This window comes from Phocoena sinus, chromosome 3 (genome assembly GCF_008692025.1).
Source record: "Phocoena sinus isolate mPhoSin1 chromosome 3, mPhoSin1.pri, whole genome shotgun sequence".
In the NCBI taxonomy this organism is placed as follows: Eukaryota; Metazoa; Chordata; class Mammalia; order Artiodactyla; family Phocoenidae; genus Phocoena; species Phocoena sinus.
In genome coordinates this window covers 144,463,474-144,477,748 of record NC_045765.1, presented here as the reverse complement: position 1 = coordinate 144,477,748, position 14,275 = coordinate 144,463,474, and the positions used below count along the sequence as shown (strand labels likewise).

General features: G+C 36.9%; 1 protein-coding gene across 1 annotated transcript in view; it reads left to right on the top strand.

The window, feature by feature from the left end:
* Positions 1-14,275, top strand: part of SPEF2 (sperm flagellar 2) — a 171,259-nt gene that overhangs the window by 76,768 nt on the left and 80,216 nt on the right. The window contains 4 exon segments of the mRNA XM_032629118.1: positions 463-571; positions 1,597-1,754; positions 5,202-5,366; positions 9,074-9,148. Coding sequence (XP_032485009.1) covers positions 463-571; positions 1,597-1,754; positions 5,202-5,366; positions 9,074-9,148 — 507 coding nt within the window.

Below are 14,275 nucleotides of genomic sequence, written 5' to 3'. Positions count from 1 at the left end.
CTAGAAAAATCATAAAGTTTAGAAAGAAAGATTAATCGCTTTATTGTACTGTAATATATCCACAAATAAGTTGCATATTTGACTTTATGGCCACCTTGCTATTTCATTCTTAGCTTTTACAGCATGGTGTTGATTTTCTAATTGTTTCCTAATTTGTTATTTATGACAAACCATCATTTTTTATTCTTATCTCTTCAAGGTCAGTCCCAAGACGCTCTACCTTAAAACTACAGCTCCTCTTTAATGTTGTATTTTACCTCCTTTTCCCCAATTTCCAAGGGAAATTTGAATTCTGATCCCAAAACTATACTTTTTCAACATTTTGTTAAACATTTTCATTAATATTGGACCAAAGGCAGGACCATGTCTATTTGACTTTCTTGTATCAGTACCTTTTAGCAGTGCTACTGCAACTTTGACTGCTTTAGCAAATTGTCTAATTAAGTAATTTCCATAATATAGCTGAAGCATTTTCAAGTGAAACTCCTCATGAAGACATAAATCAACGTGTAGCTGCTAAAAACCAAGATGTGGATGAAGACCAGAATTTAAGAGATCAAATACAGCATAGGTTAGTTTAAAACGCAATGTCTTGCTTCTTGTTTCTTACCCTTTGAACAGACTGACAACTAGTCACTTTGGAATCATCAGATCTAGAAAATAAATGTATTTCTTAGCATTCAGTCTTTTACAGGTAAAACAAAACTAAGTAGCTTTGATGTTGAGTGAAATATTTATGTGTTAGCTTTTATATTCAGAGCACAGGTCATCATAGTCTGAGAAGAAAAGAATTAAATCAGGCAACATTTCCCTTTATGGCTACATGAACTTACAAGTTCATTATATGGAATCCTAATTCAGCCCTCATTCAGCAAATGCCAAGGAAGATCGTGGAATGTCAAAGAGCTAGGCATCAGACTATAGAGTGTAATTCTAAAACCACTTCTGTGCTACTAAAATGAAGTTATGCTTAAAAAACCTTCTTTCAACTGTATGCGATTTGCTCATTGGAAAAAAAAATTAGACAAAATTAGACAATTTTTTGAAACCTTTAGAACTCTAAAAATATGAAGTGAACCAGGGAAGAGGAATTTGAGCTACGTTAAGCCTGTCTACTCTTGGAAGACAAGGCTGTTTCAAAAATCATTCCAAGAGTATATTTGAGTAAAGCAAATAAGTCAGAACCATCTATACTTACACAAAGGTCTCTTTAACTTCTCTAAGAAAAAGTAGATGACCTATATGGCCCAGGCTGTAGCCACCATCAGAAGGGTTTAGTCTGTTATGAGTATAGGTGATGTTTCCTTAGATCTTCACTTAGAGACGTGAACCCACACTAAAGGTTTCCTGAAATGACAGAATTGCCAAATCTTCTTTTCCTCATTCATATACCCCAAAATATATGTCTAGACAGCATTAAATGATTTCTTCTTTAAAGTGGATAGTATTTCATTGCCTGTAGATTTCTTAAAGTTGCTTTTTCAGATTTTTTTTGGCAGCTTATTTTTTCATTACATTCATCAGATAAATCATGCTTAATGTTACTCTAATCTTTCAGTCAATATGCTATATTCATATAACATTTGGGTTTTGCAGAATTGTAGGCTTCTTGGACAACTGGCCTTTATTGGAGCAATGGTTTACGGAGCCAGAAAACATTTTGATAAAAATTAATGCTGACATAGATAAGCAGTCTTTGTGCCAAAAAGTAAAGGAAACGTTTATGACTGAAATAATGAAAAAAGAGAATAAAGGTAATTACAGTTCTCTATAATTTTGAGCTTACATAACAAAAATGTGTGGTTTTAATGAATTTAGGAGGAAGTGAAAATGCAATTGCAAATTTCTCTCTTCTCTTTGGATCATACCATCTATAAGTGTCTTCTACCTCTGATTTTAGCTTTCCACTGCAGATGTTTCTAAATAAAAGATTTTTCTTTCTTCCTTTTAATTTAATTTAATCAAAAGAGGTCATCTTGCTGAAAGGTTGTTTTCAGGTGAAAAAAATAGCAGAGTTAAAATTAAGGATGTTATAGAGAAGGATGTTATAGGATGTTATAGATTTCAACCTGTTGACCTCAGCATTATAAAGAAACAATGAGTGAATTATCCTTTTAGGATGAAAACACTAGGCAGATTATTCCCCCCAAATCTTCTTGTGTTGGTGTGAATTTACTGACTATTAACTACTTATTTATAAGCCTGCTCCTGGGTGCATCTCACCTACATTAAACCATCCCGACCTCCCTCCTCCTTCATTCAACCAATAGTAATTGCCCATTAACTTTTCATAGTATTATTGGAATTTGTCATTGAAAGGAATTTTAATCTCATACACTGCCAATGCCAGACTTCAATGGAGATCTTACCTTTGAGAAATGAATTCAGAAATAAATCTTTCCTTTTTGTTTATCAATCACCCCTGACTATATTGACAACTGCAATTTCTTGGTATAATAAAAAATGGTCAAATTTAATATCACAAGAATTCTAAAACTGCCTTGGTAGCATGCTGTCTCCCATCCCTAGATTTATGACCTAACTACTATAATGTATCGGTGAACTGACACCAAAATAGTGCATATATAAGCCACAGTCACCTTGGGGACCCAGGAGCTCACACTTAGACAAGCACCCATATCGAAATGTCTGCTCCCCAAAAACACCCATGTGAAGCTTTCAGACAAAACAAAAATCAACCCATATATTATATAAGAGACTTAACATGTTATTTAACACTCGGAAATTAGGCTGAGAGGAGGGAGGAAACCTCTAGGGTCTTGATTGGGAGGCAAAAGCAAACTGATTCTAGGCTGTAGCTTCAAACATCTACCAATTAGAATCAGTGTTTTTGCCAGCTATCAGACTCACTTCAACATTTTCTTAAAGATTTTACATTCTGATCACTTATTACATTAACAGACTCTACTGCCACTTATTTAAGATTTACATTCCAATCAGTTAATTATTTTTAATGAATAGTTTGTCATTAAAATAATAAACATTTACCTAGCCCAGTGCTCTCTATTAAACATCCTGATTAAGCTAAAAACAAAAAATAAAAGGATACGGTACTTCTATAAATATTCTGCTGTTTAAAAATGATCATAATATACTGTTAAGTAGGGAAAATCAGGTTATATTTAAATTGTCCTTTTTTGGTTTTAAAAGTATGTTTATTATTAAATATGTAGGCACAGAAAAGAGTCTGACAATATATGCTAAGAAAAAACAAAATTCAACCCAGTAAATTCAAAGCTCTAACTGGCTTTGTTCAACTATTCATGAACTGGGCAGCATCCCATCTAACAACTAGAAGGGCACTCTGTGGAACAGTACAAATGGAAGGCTTTTTTAGATAGGAGGGTGGGGCAGGGAAGTCATTAGCAAAAGGGGAAAAAAAAAAAAGGTTTATTTTGGGCCAGGACATCTTCTTTTTGGAGGAAGGGAACTGCAGGTGTCTTTACCATGCAGATTGCCTCTTCTTTGCGGGGCTGGGGATATATAGAGAGGACCCACATGACAGATCACCTCATTAGCGCTGACCAGAAAATTCCAAGCTGGTTGATTAAAATTACATTTCTGAAGAAGGTAGAAACTGCAACTGAGGCAGGTAGTAAGTCTAGGTTTGGTATCGTGGGCTTTATTTAGCACAAGTGATGCCATTTGGGGCCTGTGGTTTTCTCTTTAGCCGTACAATCCTTGATGAGGGAGAAGGATGACAAAGAGTCAACAGGAAATTTCTCTTTCTGCTTATTTGTCTAAATTGTGGGAATTTTTAAAACGATAATTATATATCACTTCTATAATCAGAAAAAAAATCCAGTTTGAAAAAAAAAATCTAATAGAATGAAGCCTCCTTGCCTTGCTGAATTGAAAAGAATAATCTGAGGGCAAAGGGAGTATGGATATAAAAGCCATACATGGGGCTTTCCTGGTGGCGCAGTGGTTGAGAGTCCACCTGCCGATGCAGGGGACACGGGTTCGTGCCCCGGTCCGGGAAGATCCCACATGCCGCGGAGCGGCTGGGCCCGTGAGCTATGGCCGCTGAGCCTGCGCCTCCGGAGCCTGTGCTCCGCAACGAGAGAGGCCACAGCAGTGAGAGGCTCGCGTACCGCAAAAAAAAAAAAAAAGCCATACATGGGTGCAGTTATTCACTGCCCCTGCTACAGGGGTAAAGTTGCGGCCGTTTCCAGGGTGGAGGGCTGGGAAGTCAGGGAGGGTCGGGAGGGCATGCTGGGAAGTGTGAGCCTGAATCCCGAAAGGCAAAGAGCCATAACAACGATAGGAGCCTAGACCTTCGGGAACCAGCCCTGCTCCGCCCCTCAAGCCCCTCGGGCTGACTGTCTGCCCTGCCTGGAGCACACATTCCCTGAACCTGTTCAAGTCTTTTCTCAGATGCCACCTTCTCAGCGGGTCTACCATGCAAAGCACTCTGGTTAAATAAACTTTAAGAGCTGCCCCACAGCCCTCCTGACCCCCTTTACTCTGTCCTATTTAGCTTCACAAGGCAGTGATTTTTCTCTTTTGTTTTACTTTTGTATCTCTGGCAACCACAATTCTGCCTAGCATTGTTCGTATTATTATTATTACTACAGTACTAGTGTAGTTTTACCTTGTTATAACCCTTCCTTTTCTTCACGGCACAACTCAGATTCAATAAGTATTTGCTGCATGAAAGAATGAAATGCTAAGACTTAGTTGTGTACTGAGCACCATTCTAAATGCTTCATATGTATTTACCCCTAGATGTCGGTGCCGCACATTTCTTTTCCCTTCCGTGTCCTTCTGACATCTTCTCTTTGTGCTTTTTCACCTTGCTTTTCCCCTGGAAATTTTGACATAATTATTTATTTTTCTATCGCAACACACCAGCTACTTCTAGATTGTTGGTTTTACACATGGCACAACAAGCCTTCCCACCTGATACACACACACACACACACACACACACACACACACACACACATCATCATCATCATCCCCATCAGAGGCAGGGTAAACGGTATTTCTAACCAGGCAGAGAAGACTTCAAATCTTAGTTTTAAGGACTGAATGATTTAAAGGAGATCCCTAAAACATGAAGTTCGCCCTAATTCAGTAAGAGCAGTTTTATATTAATTTAGGTTTATCTTAGTTCAAGTGAAATAGTAGGTGTCTGGAGCCACTAATAAAAGTCCATTCTTATCATCCTTTTGAAGTGAAAAAGAAATTAAAAGAAAAGGAAGCTGAGGAAAAAGAAGAAGTTTCCCCAACTGAGGCTACATCACCTCTCCCCCCTCCTCCTGAACCAGAAAAAGAGAAGGAAGTCCACAGTCAGCGTGAGCGTTCCAAAACTCCTGCTGCAAAAGGAAAACCAGCATCAGGTGATTGACAGAACGATTTCTAATCCTGTTTGCCAGTTTCTCATTTTCATTTTAGAAAAGAATTATAAATTATAGTACCAGTCCATTTATCTAGATTCAGGCTTTGAGCAATTTCAGTCATATGAAAGCAAGCTGTCTGCTCTGATGAAGAGGAAAAGCAGTAGTCACTGAGAGCACAGCGGTCACAAAGCGGAGGTACTTTACTGTGTGGGAAGGAATGTGGAGTCCTCACACCCAGATCTACTGATTAGAATAAGACCACAGATGAGAGGAGGGAAGGCGCAGAGAATACCAGAAGGAGCTTAGAGCAGATCAGGACAGGCGTCTATTTGCAGAGTGATAGAGTTGTGTTTATGTAAAAAGCAAGACCATCTTCAGAAAATGAGAGTTAGCACAAACTGTTGTCCACAGGAATAAGGAAACATACCAACAGCATTCTTTAGATACTAAAATTTATACGTAACTGTCACTCTTCAGTGCTATGTGATTATAAAAGGGTAGAAACAAGCACCTGACATCTCAGTAAACTTGTATATTTATAATATATAACATACATGAATAGAGTTTGTATAGAGAATATTTTTTAGCTTAAACCACTAAGGACCATTAAGTTACGTGGTAGACAGTATAATGACAAAACTAAAATCCTCAATTGTTGAAATGTGTGATATTGGGAGAATGCCAGGATCTGTTTGGTGCTGTGTGTATGAAACAAATGTGGCTCTAGTAGCTGGTTTTAGCTTTGTAAGTAGCTGGCTGTGCAGTTACACAAGTCTACCTAGGTATTCTTGATATTGTGTCATGATTGCATTTCTAAACTCCATAATATTTCTACTTCATGGAGATTTGAGATGGGTCTGATTTTTTTAATTAGATTTATTTATATTAAACAAATTCATTTGGAAACTTTAATAACATATTATGGTCTATTAAAGACCATTGTACTTCAATAAAATGGGGCTTAACTAAAGGCAAAATACACAAATTCTAAAAAAAATATTTTATCACATGAAACAATAAAGCACAAAGCAATTAATTAACCATACATACTTTCCCCGTTAGAAAAACAAAGCAGTGGTCTGTAGGACAAATGGAAACCTTAAAAATGCTGTTTAGCCAGGGAAGACAGTTTCCACAGAGGCTCAAGGGAGCCTGGAGTTACCCATCTAGGCCTTTAACCTATGGCCGTGGCCTCCCCTCCCTTTCCTCCCCTCGGCCTCACAGTCAGGAGTATCTGTGGATTGGAGCCATTCCCTGAAACCCATCTTTAGCATTTCTGGTTACAACACGGTTCAGTCTTTAAATTTCTTAAGTTTGCTCGTGACATTAAATAAAATTGTATACTTGAATACAGCGCATTGGATGAATAATAAAGCTATTGTTGCTTCAAAGAGAGGTTGTATCTGTCTCTTTTTTCCACCAAGGGCCGGGTTAGTGCCTGATCTTTAAAAATATATAGAAGAATTAATCCCCAGGGGCCCAGTTACTGCCTTCCAACTGCAACGCATCACTGCGAGGAGATCTCAGTGCTAGTAGACGTTGATGAGGCAATAGCACAGGCTGCGCTGCCCTTACAGCTCAGGGAAGCTGGGATAAATGATTTTAGGAAGGGGAGTTCCCAGGTTTGTTTATTTTTATATAAATAACTTACAGTTTTTTTTTCAAAAGAACATACTTGCAGAACTAAAAACCTAAGGCTTCTGAACAAGCCCAAAGCAAACATCCAATTACAATCTTCTTTAAAAGTTGAGAAGAAAAGAGAAATTATTTACTAAAAAAAAAAAGGGTGGAAATAGGGTAAAGAAGGAAGCATAGTACACTAAGTACTAAAAGTCATTTTGTCCAAATATAGTTCTACATTGTATATGAGTCTGTTGACCTGAAACAAATAGACTGCCAGATATTTCTCCAGCAAAGATGGGTTTATTCAGAATTAGCAGGAAATTATAATTTGGGGTCTGCAACCATGGCAAGCCATGTGCAAGTCTCCGCATGACAAGGGAAGGAGAATGCTTCTATAGAGGGGAAAAGGAAGTTGGGAGGGCCACAGTACTTGATGAGTCCATGGCTTTTCATTGGCTGAGTCCTTGCCAGGAAAGAAGAAGAGTCTTCCTTCCTCATGTTGGGCAATGCTGTCCTCTTAGGGCATGAGAGCTCCCCCTTCTGGTTTCCTGACTCTATTTATTTGTGCTTTCTGTTTATTAATTTTTTACAGTTCTGTATTTTATATCTGCTTCAGATGCACTTGAGATTAAATTTGAAAAACTTCACAGGTATGTCCCATTAAAGGGTTTATTATCAAGTCTACTACCAAATGTCAGAATTTAATTTAAAACTCAAGCTCTGAGTGTGACAGAGTATGGTAGTGCTTGCTATCCATGCTGCTAGGAATATATTTTGCAATTTCAGAATACATTTTGGAAATAATTTTTAAAAATAGGCAGAGTGCATGCTATCCCCAGCAGAAATTAGACCTGCTCACAATATTTTATAAGTTCAACATCTTAGGTATCTCTATTTTTACCCTCTTTGCTGTTGCCTTTTGCTAAAGTTTAGAGCAATGGTTGGTTACCCAGAGTATTGTTATTAAAGGAACTAAGAGCTTATCTAGACATTTTTATTAAGCTTATTTCTAAGAAAAAAAAAAGGAACTAATTCAAATGTTTGGATTTATTTATTTATTTATGAATGAGTTTGGTGTTCAGCTATTTTGATGTTTAGAAGTCCTTTTATGGAGGTTAACAAAGTTTCAAGGTTAATCCTTTCCTTGTCTTATTTCTATGGAATCTTGGTTTTTGGAGCTGAGATGTTTAAATGTAAGTGATATGAGTTATGTATTTACACATTCTTATAACTAACACTTCTAAATACAAAGAATAGATCAGATGATCTCTCCATCACAAGCATTTAAATTGTCCCATATGTGCATTCTTCCAATGAAGGAAAAACAAAAACAAAAAACTGTAGCCCAGGGCAAAGAGAGGAAGACGACCGAACTTGTTTGGTAAATTATGTGGGATGTAGTGATTTTTTTCAAAGAACTGATTATAATTTGGGACATCTTATTGACCTCCAGTTCATCAGTTTCCCATTTTCCCCTTTCCAATATATTTTTGAATTAGATTCTGGGGAACCCAGCGTATATATTCCCAAACCATCCTTTGCATTACAAGTTACAGTCAATGCACAGTGGAATGTAGAAGTCACAAGGCAACCAAGTGTGGGGTCAATAGAAGTTCAAGGATGCTCCATAGCAAAGCAATGTGGTTATTTAACTCTTCTTCAAGGTGTTTTGGCATCATTCTCGTCACAGACCCAGTTGTCTTATTGTATAGGGATCATTCCAGTGAACTATATCCAAATAGAGCCATCTGCTTCAAATGGACTTGTGACTAACTTTTAAGATTCTACAACTATATTGCACTAAAGAGTTTACAATCAAATTCACTACCAAATGTTGATATTAAGCTTAGGACTCCACTTCTCAATGTCACAAAATAGAATAGTACTATCAGGGTTGTCATTCAAGAAATTTCAATCCACAGTCTGTCTTCAGATTAATTTTAACTCACAGTAAAGGCCTAAGCCATTTTAGGCAGTTCACAAACATAACTGTTTTTGAGAAATAGCATTTGATTGCTTACAAATCATAGCCCAGGATATTGAAGAAAATCATCAATGATAATTATGTGTTGCATTTTGTTTAGAACCCCCGCATGGTAATCGAGAATCTCTTCAGGAAGGAAAAGGGAAGAAAAGTGAAACTTCACTCAAAAGAAAAGGTACAGATCAAGATAGATATGATTAAATATAATTCTTCATTTTATAATTTTCAGCGAAAATAGCTATATTTATGTAGTAGTATACACTGAATACCTCTCTCGGGCATTTGTAAACCGTAAGCCCTTGCCAATAAAACAGAGCCTCAGTGTTTCTGTAGCCTGGGTCTTAGCAAACGTCCTGCTGAGAAAAGTGATGCTTGTGAAGAATAATTTAGAGAACATCTAAGATACAGAATATCCATTCATCATAGATATTATAGGTGTTATCCTTGGGCTAAGCTATGCCATCAGAAAACTACTTGCTGAACCATATTTTCTTGGGTCCCCCATAGAATTGCTTTCACTGATAAGCATTTTGATATAAAGTCCTCAACACAATAGCAGTGGAGGTAAAACATTTATTATACCAATAATAACCTGGTATTTTATTTTCTGAAGGGATAGTATGCCCACCACATCATTCAGTCACCCCTATGTGAAATCCTAGGTGGGAAATTTCATTCAGAATCAAGGAACTGGAAAATCTTTCTTCCTCTGCATGGCTAGATAGTTAGCACCTCTAACTGATAGCACTTCCTTTTCTGTTTTGGCTGTCTAGAAGTGCAGAAACAAATTAGTGCCTATAAGATTTTAGTATCTGCGCAAGGACCTAGATCCCAGAGTCTGCTTTCTAATTCCTCTCCTGGTTTTGCCCTTCTACTTTAAGTTGCATTTTTCCTGACCCTAATTTCTTTTTTTTTTCTATTTTATTTTAACTATTTCTGTGAAATAAGGAGGATAAAATTTTGTAAATAATTGATAGTTGGTAGAAGAAAATAGGCTTTAGAAAACATTTTAGTTAGATTGTACATTGAAGCTGCTACACCAACCAGTGAAAGATTGAAATGCAGTTACAGACACATACAGTTGACTTTTGCAGGGTACATACAAAGGGGGTTGTCATGAAGTATGTACCTTTGTTTAATTTTGCATTACAAGTTGCCAGTGTAGTAGCAGCCCAAGACTGTGCCATGTTCACAAAATGATAGGCTTGAAAGGATCTTTATTTTGGCATTTAAAGATGCATAACCATGATTCTCAAAGAATCTTACCCTTCTCTGATTATATGACCTCATAGGCATATACAACTAGAGTCATTGGTGAGTTAACACTGAGATGAAAAATTTACCTATAATTTTGGCTATAATTTATGCTCTGCTCTATCTCACCTGTTTACAAATAGGAGAATAATTTTCACATTTACATTATGCATCCCTTGATTTCTTATTGTGATCAGCAAAAGCAAATGAAGGATCAGCATAGAATCATCAAAAATAGGAATTAAATATATTTATGCATATTAGGTGCCAAATCGTCAAGTTAGACATAATAATTCACATGCTTTGAGAGCATCCTTAGATGAAAGTATGCACACTCAAACCATAAGCAACTACAAGTTCAACCAGTAAAATATATATTCACTGGAGTCATGCAGTTAGCTCAGTTTAAGTACCTCCAAGAACTTTCAAGCATTTTTTTGCTTTTATTTTACTATTGTGTTTCTATTTCCATAAACACAATTTCTACTGTGTTCAATAATATTTGAAATAGGTAAACTCTCGATCAAGATTTAGAAGTCTTTCTTTTACATAGAAATGCTGTTGTTTTGGCATGTATAACAGGATTTCTTTCATTAAGAGGAAGTCTTAATGATTTTAATTCTTAATATTTGGAACTAATTCCATTGGGGGTGAACACTGTTGATTGGTTATCTGTTTACCTCACAGGCTGTTTGACACCAATTATACTGAAAACATCTCTTATGGTTTGAGGAGCCATCTCCTTTTTCCTTCCTTCAGACTTATCATTGTTTCCTGCTATTGGCATCTTCGATTCATCCCTATTTTTCTCTGTGTATTAGATCAATCCCAACCTTCTCCCTCCAAAATCTTGACACGGAAATGCCATTTGCAATTGTATTTATGGTGTTCTTAAAGCATTTCTTATTATCCTCAACCATTTGCCATGGCCCCATTTTACTCCTTCATAAAATAAGGGCTTTTCAACTCTATGACCTTACATAGGAGGTGTTAATTAAGGGCTAAATGAAGAGTTTTCCTTAATCAACCAATTTCAGAAAATGCTGAGTTACACCAAATTAAAATGTTTTTCATCTCAACTGAGATAGATGTCAATATAGATATGTATCTCCTGTAATCATCTATCTCTAAGGCAGTAGGAGATACACTATGTGATATCCCAAAACATTGTGGCTGCAGAACTCTCTCTTGGAGGGGTATCCACTGGGACTAGAGCTCTGTGGAATAAATGTTTGGAAATCATGATCTCTTTAGTTCTTCTGGCCTGCCCATGTATTAGTGTTGGGACTGTCCCAGTGCTTGCCTTCTGATCTGACTTAAAGTTTAGGTGCTACCAGGCCACGTAGCAATAAATGTTATGTCAATGTTATAAACGTTAATGACATTTAATTGGAAAGACATGGAAGAACAGAGAAAAAAGATGAAAGTGAAATGGAATTGAAATACCTAGATGCATCTACTAACATGGTGGCTCTTTAAGCTCAGTCCTGTACCAGCAGCATCTGCATTACCTGGGAACTTATTAGAAAAACAAATGCTTGGTCCCACCCCAGACCTACTGAATCTGAAACTCCTGGAGGGGTCCAGCAATTTGTGTTTTAATAAGCCCTCTAGGGAATTCTGGTGATCCCTAAAGTTGAAGAACTACTCTATTGATGCCCAAGACTTATTGTTCTATTTTAGCCATTGGAATATCAGAAACATTCAGTTATTTCTAACGCATTACTTATAATATGTCCTGTTCCCCAAAATATTTAAGTTGGATTACAATTTTAAAAGCAACATGTATATAACAATACTTTGAAATAGAAATAAAAAGCCCTAAGTTTTTCTAAGATTAATTTCTAACATACATTTTTTATCACCTGGGACCTTAAACAGAGGAGAGTATGTAATGTACTCTCTTTGGAAAACTTTTCCAAACTACCTTCTCAATAGCGATTTGGAGAGTGCTGCAATGTACAAGGTCTTAATAGATTTTAGAGCACATGCAAAACACATTAGGTTTCATCTGAAAGTTGATGCCACACATCAGAAAGTTGATGATTAATGTACAATCATGGTTCAGATATCAAAATTCCACAATCTCCTTTGATAACATAATTCATAATCATAGTAACAAACTACCTCTTATGGAGTACCTACCCTACGCCAGGCACTATACAAGATAATTTTTATATTCTTGCATAAGCCTCATAACCACCTGTGAAGTATAAATGATCATTTCCCACTTCAAAGATGAGGAAATGGAGAGTCAAAATAAATAAGGTAGGGCTTCCCTGGTGGCGCAGTCGTTGGGAATCCGCCTGCTGATGCAGGGGACACGGGTTCGTGCCCCAGTCCGGGAGGATCCCACGTGCCGCGGAGGGGCTGGGCCCGTGAGACATGGCCGCTGGGCCTGCGCGTCCGGAGCCTGTGCTCCTCAACGGGAGAGGCCACAACAGTGAGAGGCCCACGTACCGCAAAATAAATAAATAAGGTAGTGTTTTGTTAGGAATCATTAACCTACGAGAAGGGAAAGTTAGAGCCTCTTTACACTTTGGCGAATGTCATCAACACTCCATATTAACTCTCAGCACTATTCTCATAGCTTCCCTGGATTTTGCCTTAATACCATCATCTAATATAAATGAGTTAAATAATATTATTTATACTCTTTAATATGAGTCTTTCAATGAATTGACTTCTCAGACTGTAGCTTTTAATAAAATTTTCACCACAAGTAGAAAAATTAAATTGTAATTTAATTGTAATGCAATGTAAATAGAGCACAGTCTTAAAATCAATTTATGAGCTAAGCAAATAGTATTAAAAGAACTACTCTAAAGCTTGCAAATTTCTAAATATCAATCTAATGAACACTTTTGAACATGAATTACATCAATAGACACTAAACGGCAATAAAGTATGATAGTCAAATGCATGGACTCTGGAGCCAACCTGCCTGGGCCAACATTCTAGCTCTGCCATTTACCATACGAGTGACTTAGGACAAGTAACTTGACCTTAGTGAGTCTCAGTTCTCTCGTATGTAAAATGAGGTCATAAAAATAACTTCTCTGTGGCTGTAGTAAGGAATTAGTAAAACTACAAAAAAGCAGCTGGAACAGAATCTGGCTCAGAGTAAATGGGGCTAAATAAGTATGGGATATGATTATTGACTCCAGACCAAGTTATTAAAGACTGGGCAAAAAGGGGAATCCTTTGCAAAATTGACTTAAGGAGTTTCCAACGCTTGTCACTGAGTATAATTATACTAAAATCAGGTCCTATAAAGGATTCCAAATAACCAGTCCTCATTACTTTATAGTTGTCCACGTTCCATATCTCCAGCTCCACGTAGACTAACAACATGAACTCTAGGACACCAAGGAGAGAAAACTTTTCCAAACTACCTTCTCAATAGCAATTTGGAGAATAAGCTGATTCATGTTCCATCTCTGGCTCCTTACCTGGCACTGACCTCTTTCTCTTCCTGGCCACATTGCTGCAGAGCAGAAATTTTCATCTTATCCAAGGCATCCTGAGTCTCCACTTCAGTCACCAACCAGAGTCATTTTTCGCTGAACCGAGGCAATAAGAAAGCCATCACTGTTAACCAGTCCTCTAACTTCTACCTAGGGAAGCCCTTAATAAGCCAGATCCTACCAGGAAATATTTTAGGACTGAAAGGTAATAATAATGCCTTTTTTTAAAAAAAAAATCAGACTTTTTGCATCTTTTCCTTCTTCCTACAATTCTCTCATCTCCCTGAGTAGTGCCAACTTAATCTGAAAGTGTTCTAGTTTTCTTAATGTCCTCTCATCAATAGATGAAATTTATTCTTACCTTTACTGAGCTCCTACTATGTTACTTTCTTTGCTCAAGCCTATTGCTCTATAGGTTCAACTTTGACCATTTCTTTACAGATAAAATGATTAAATAAATCCCATGTCCTAAAATTGCATTTTTCTTTTGACCTTATTTTATTTATACTTGTTCTTGCTCCACGTGCTTCTGTGTAATACCATTAGGTTCTTATAACTGGACCAAAAAAAAAAAAAATTTG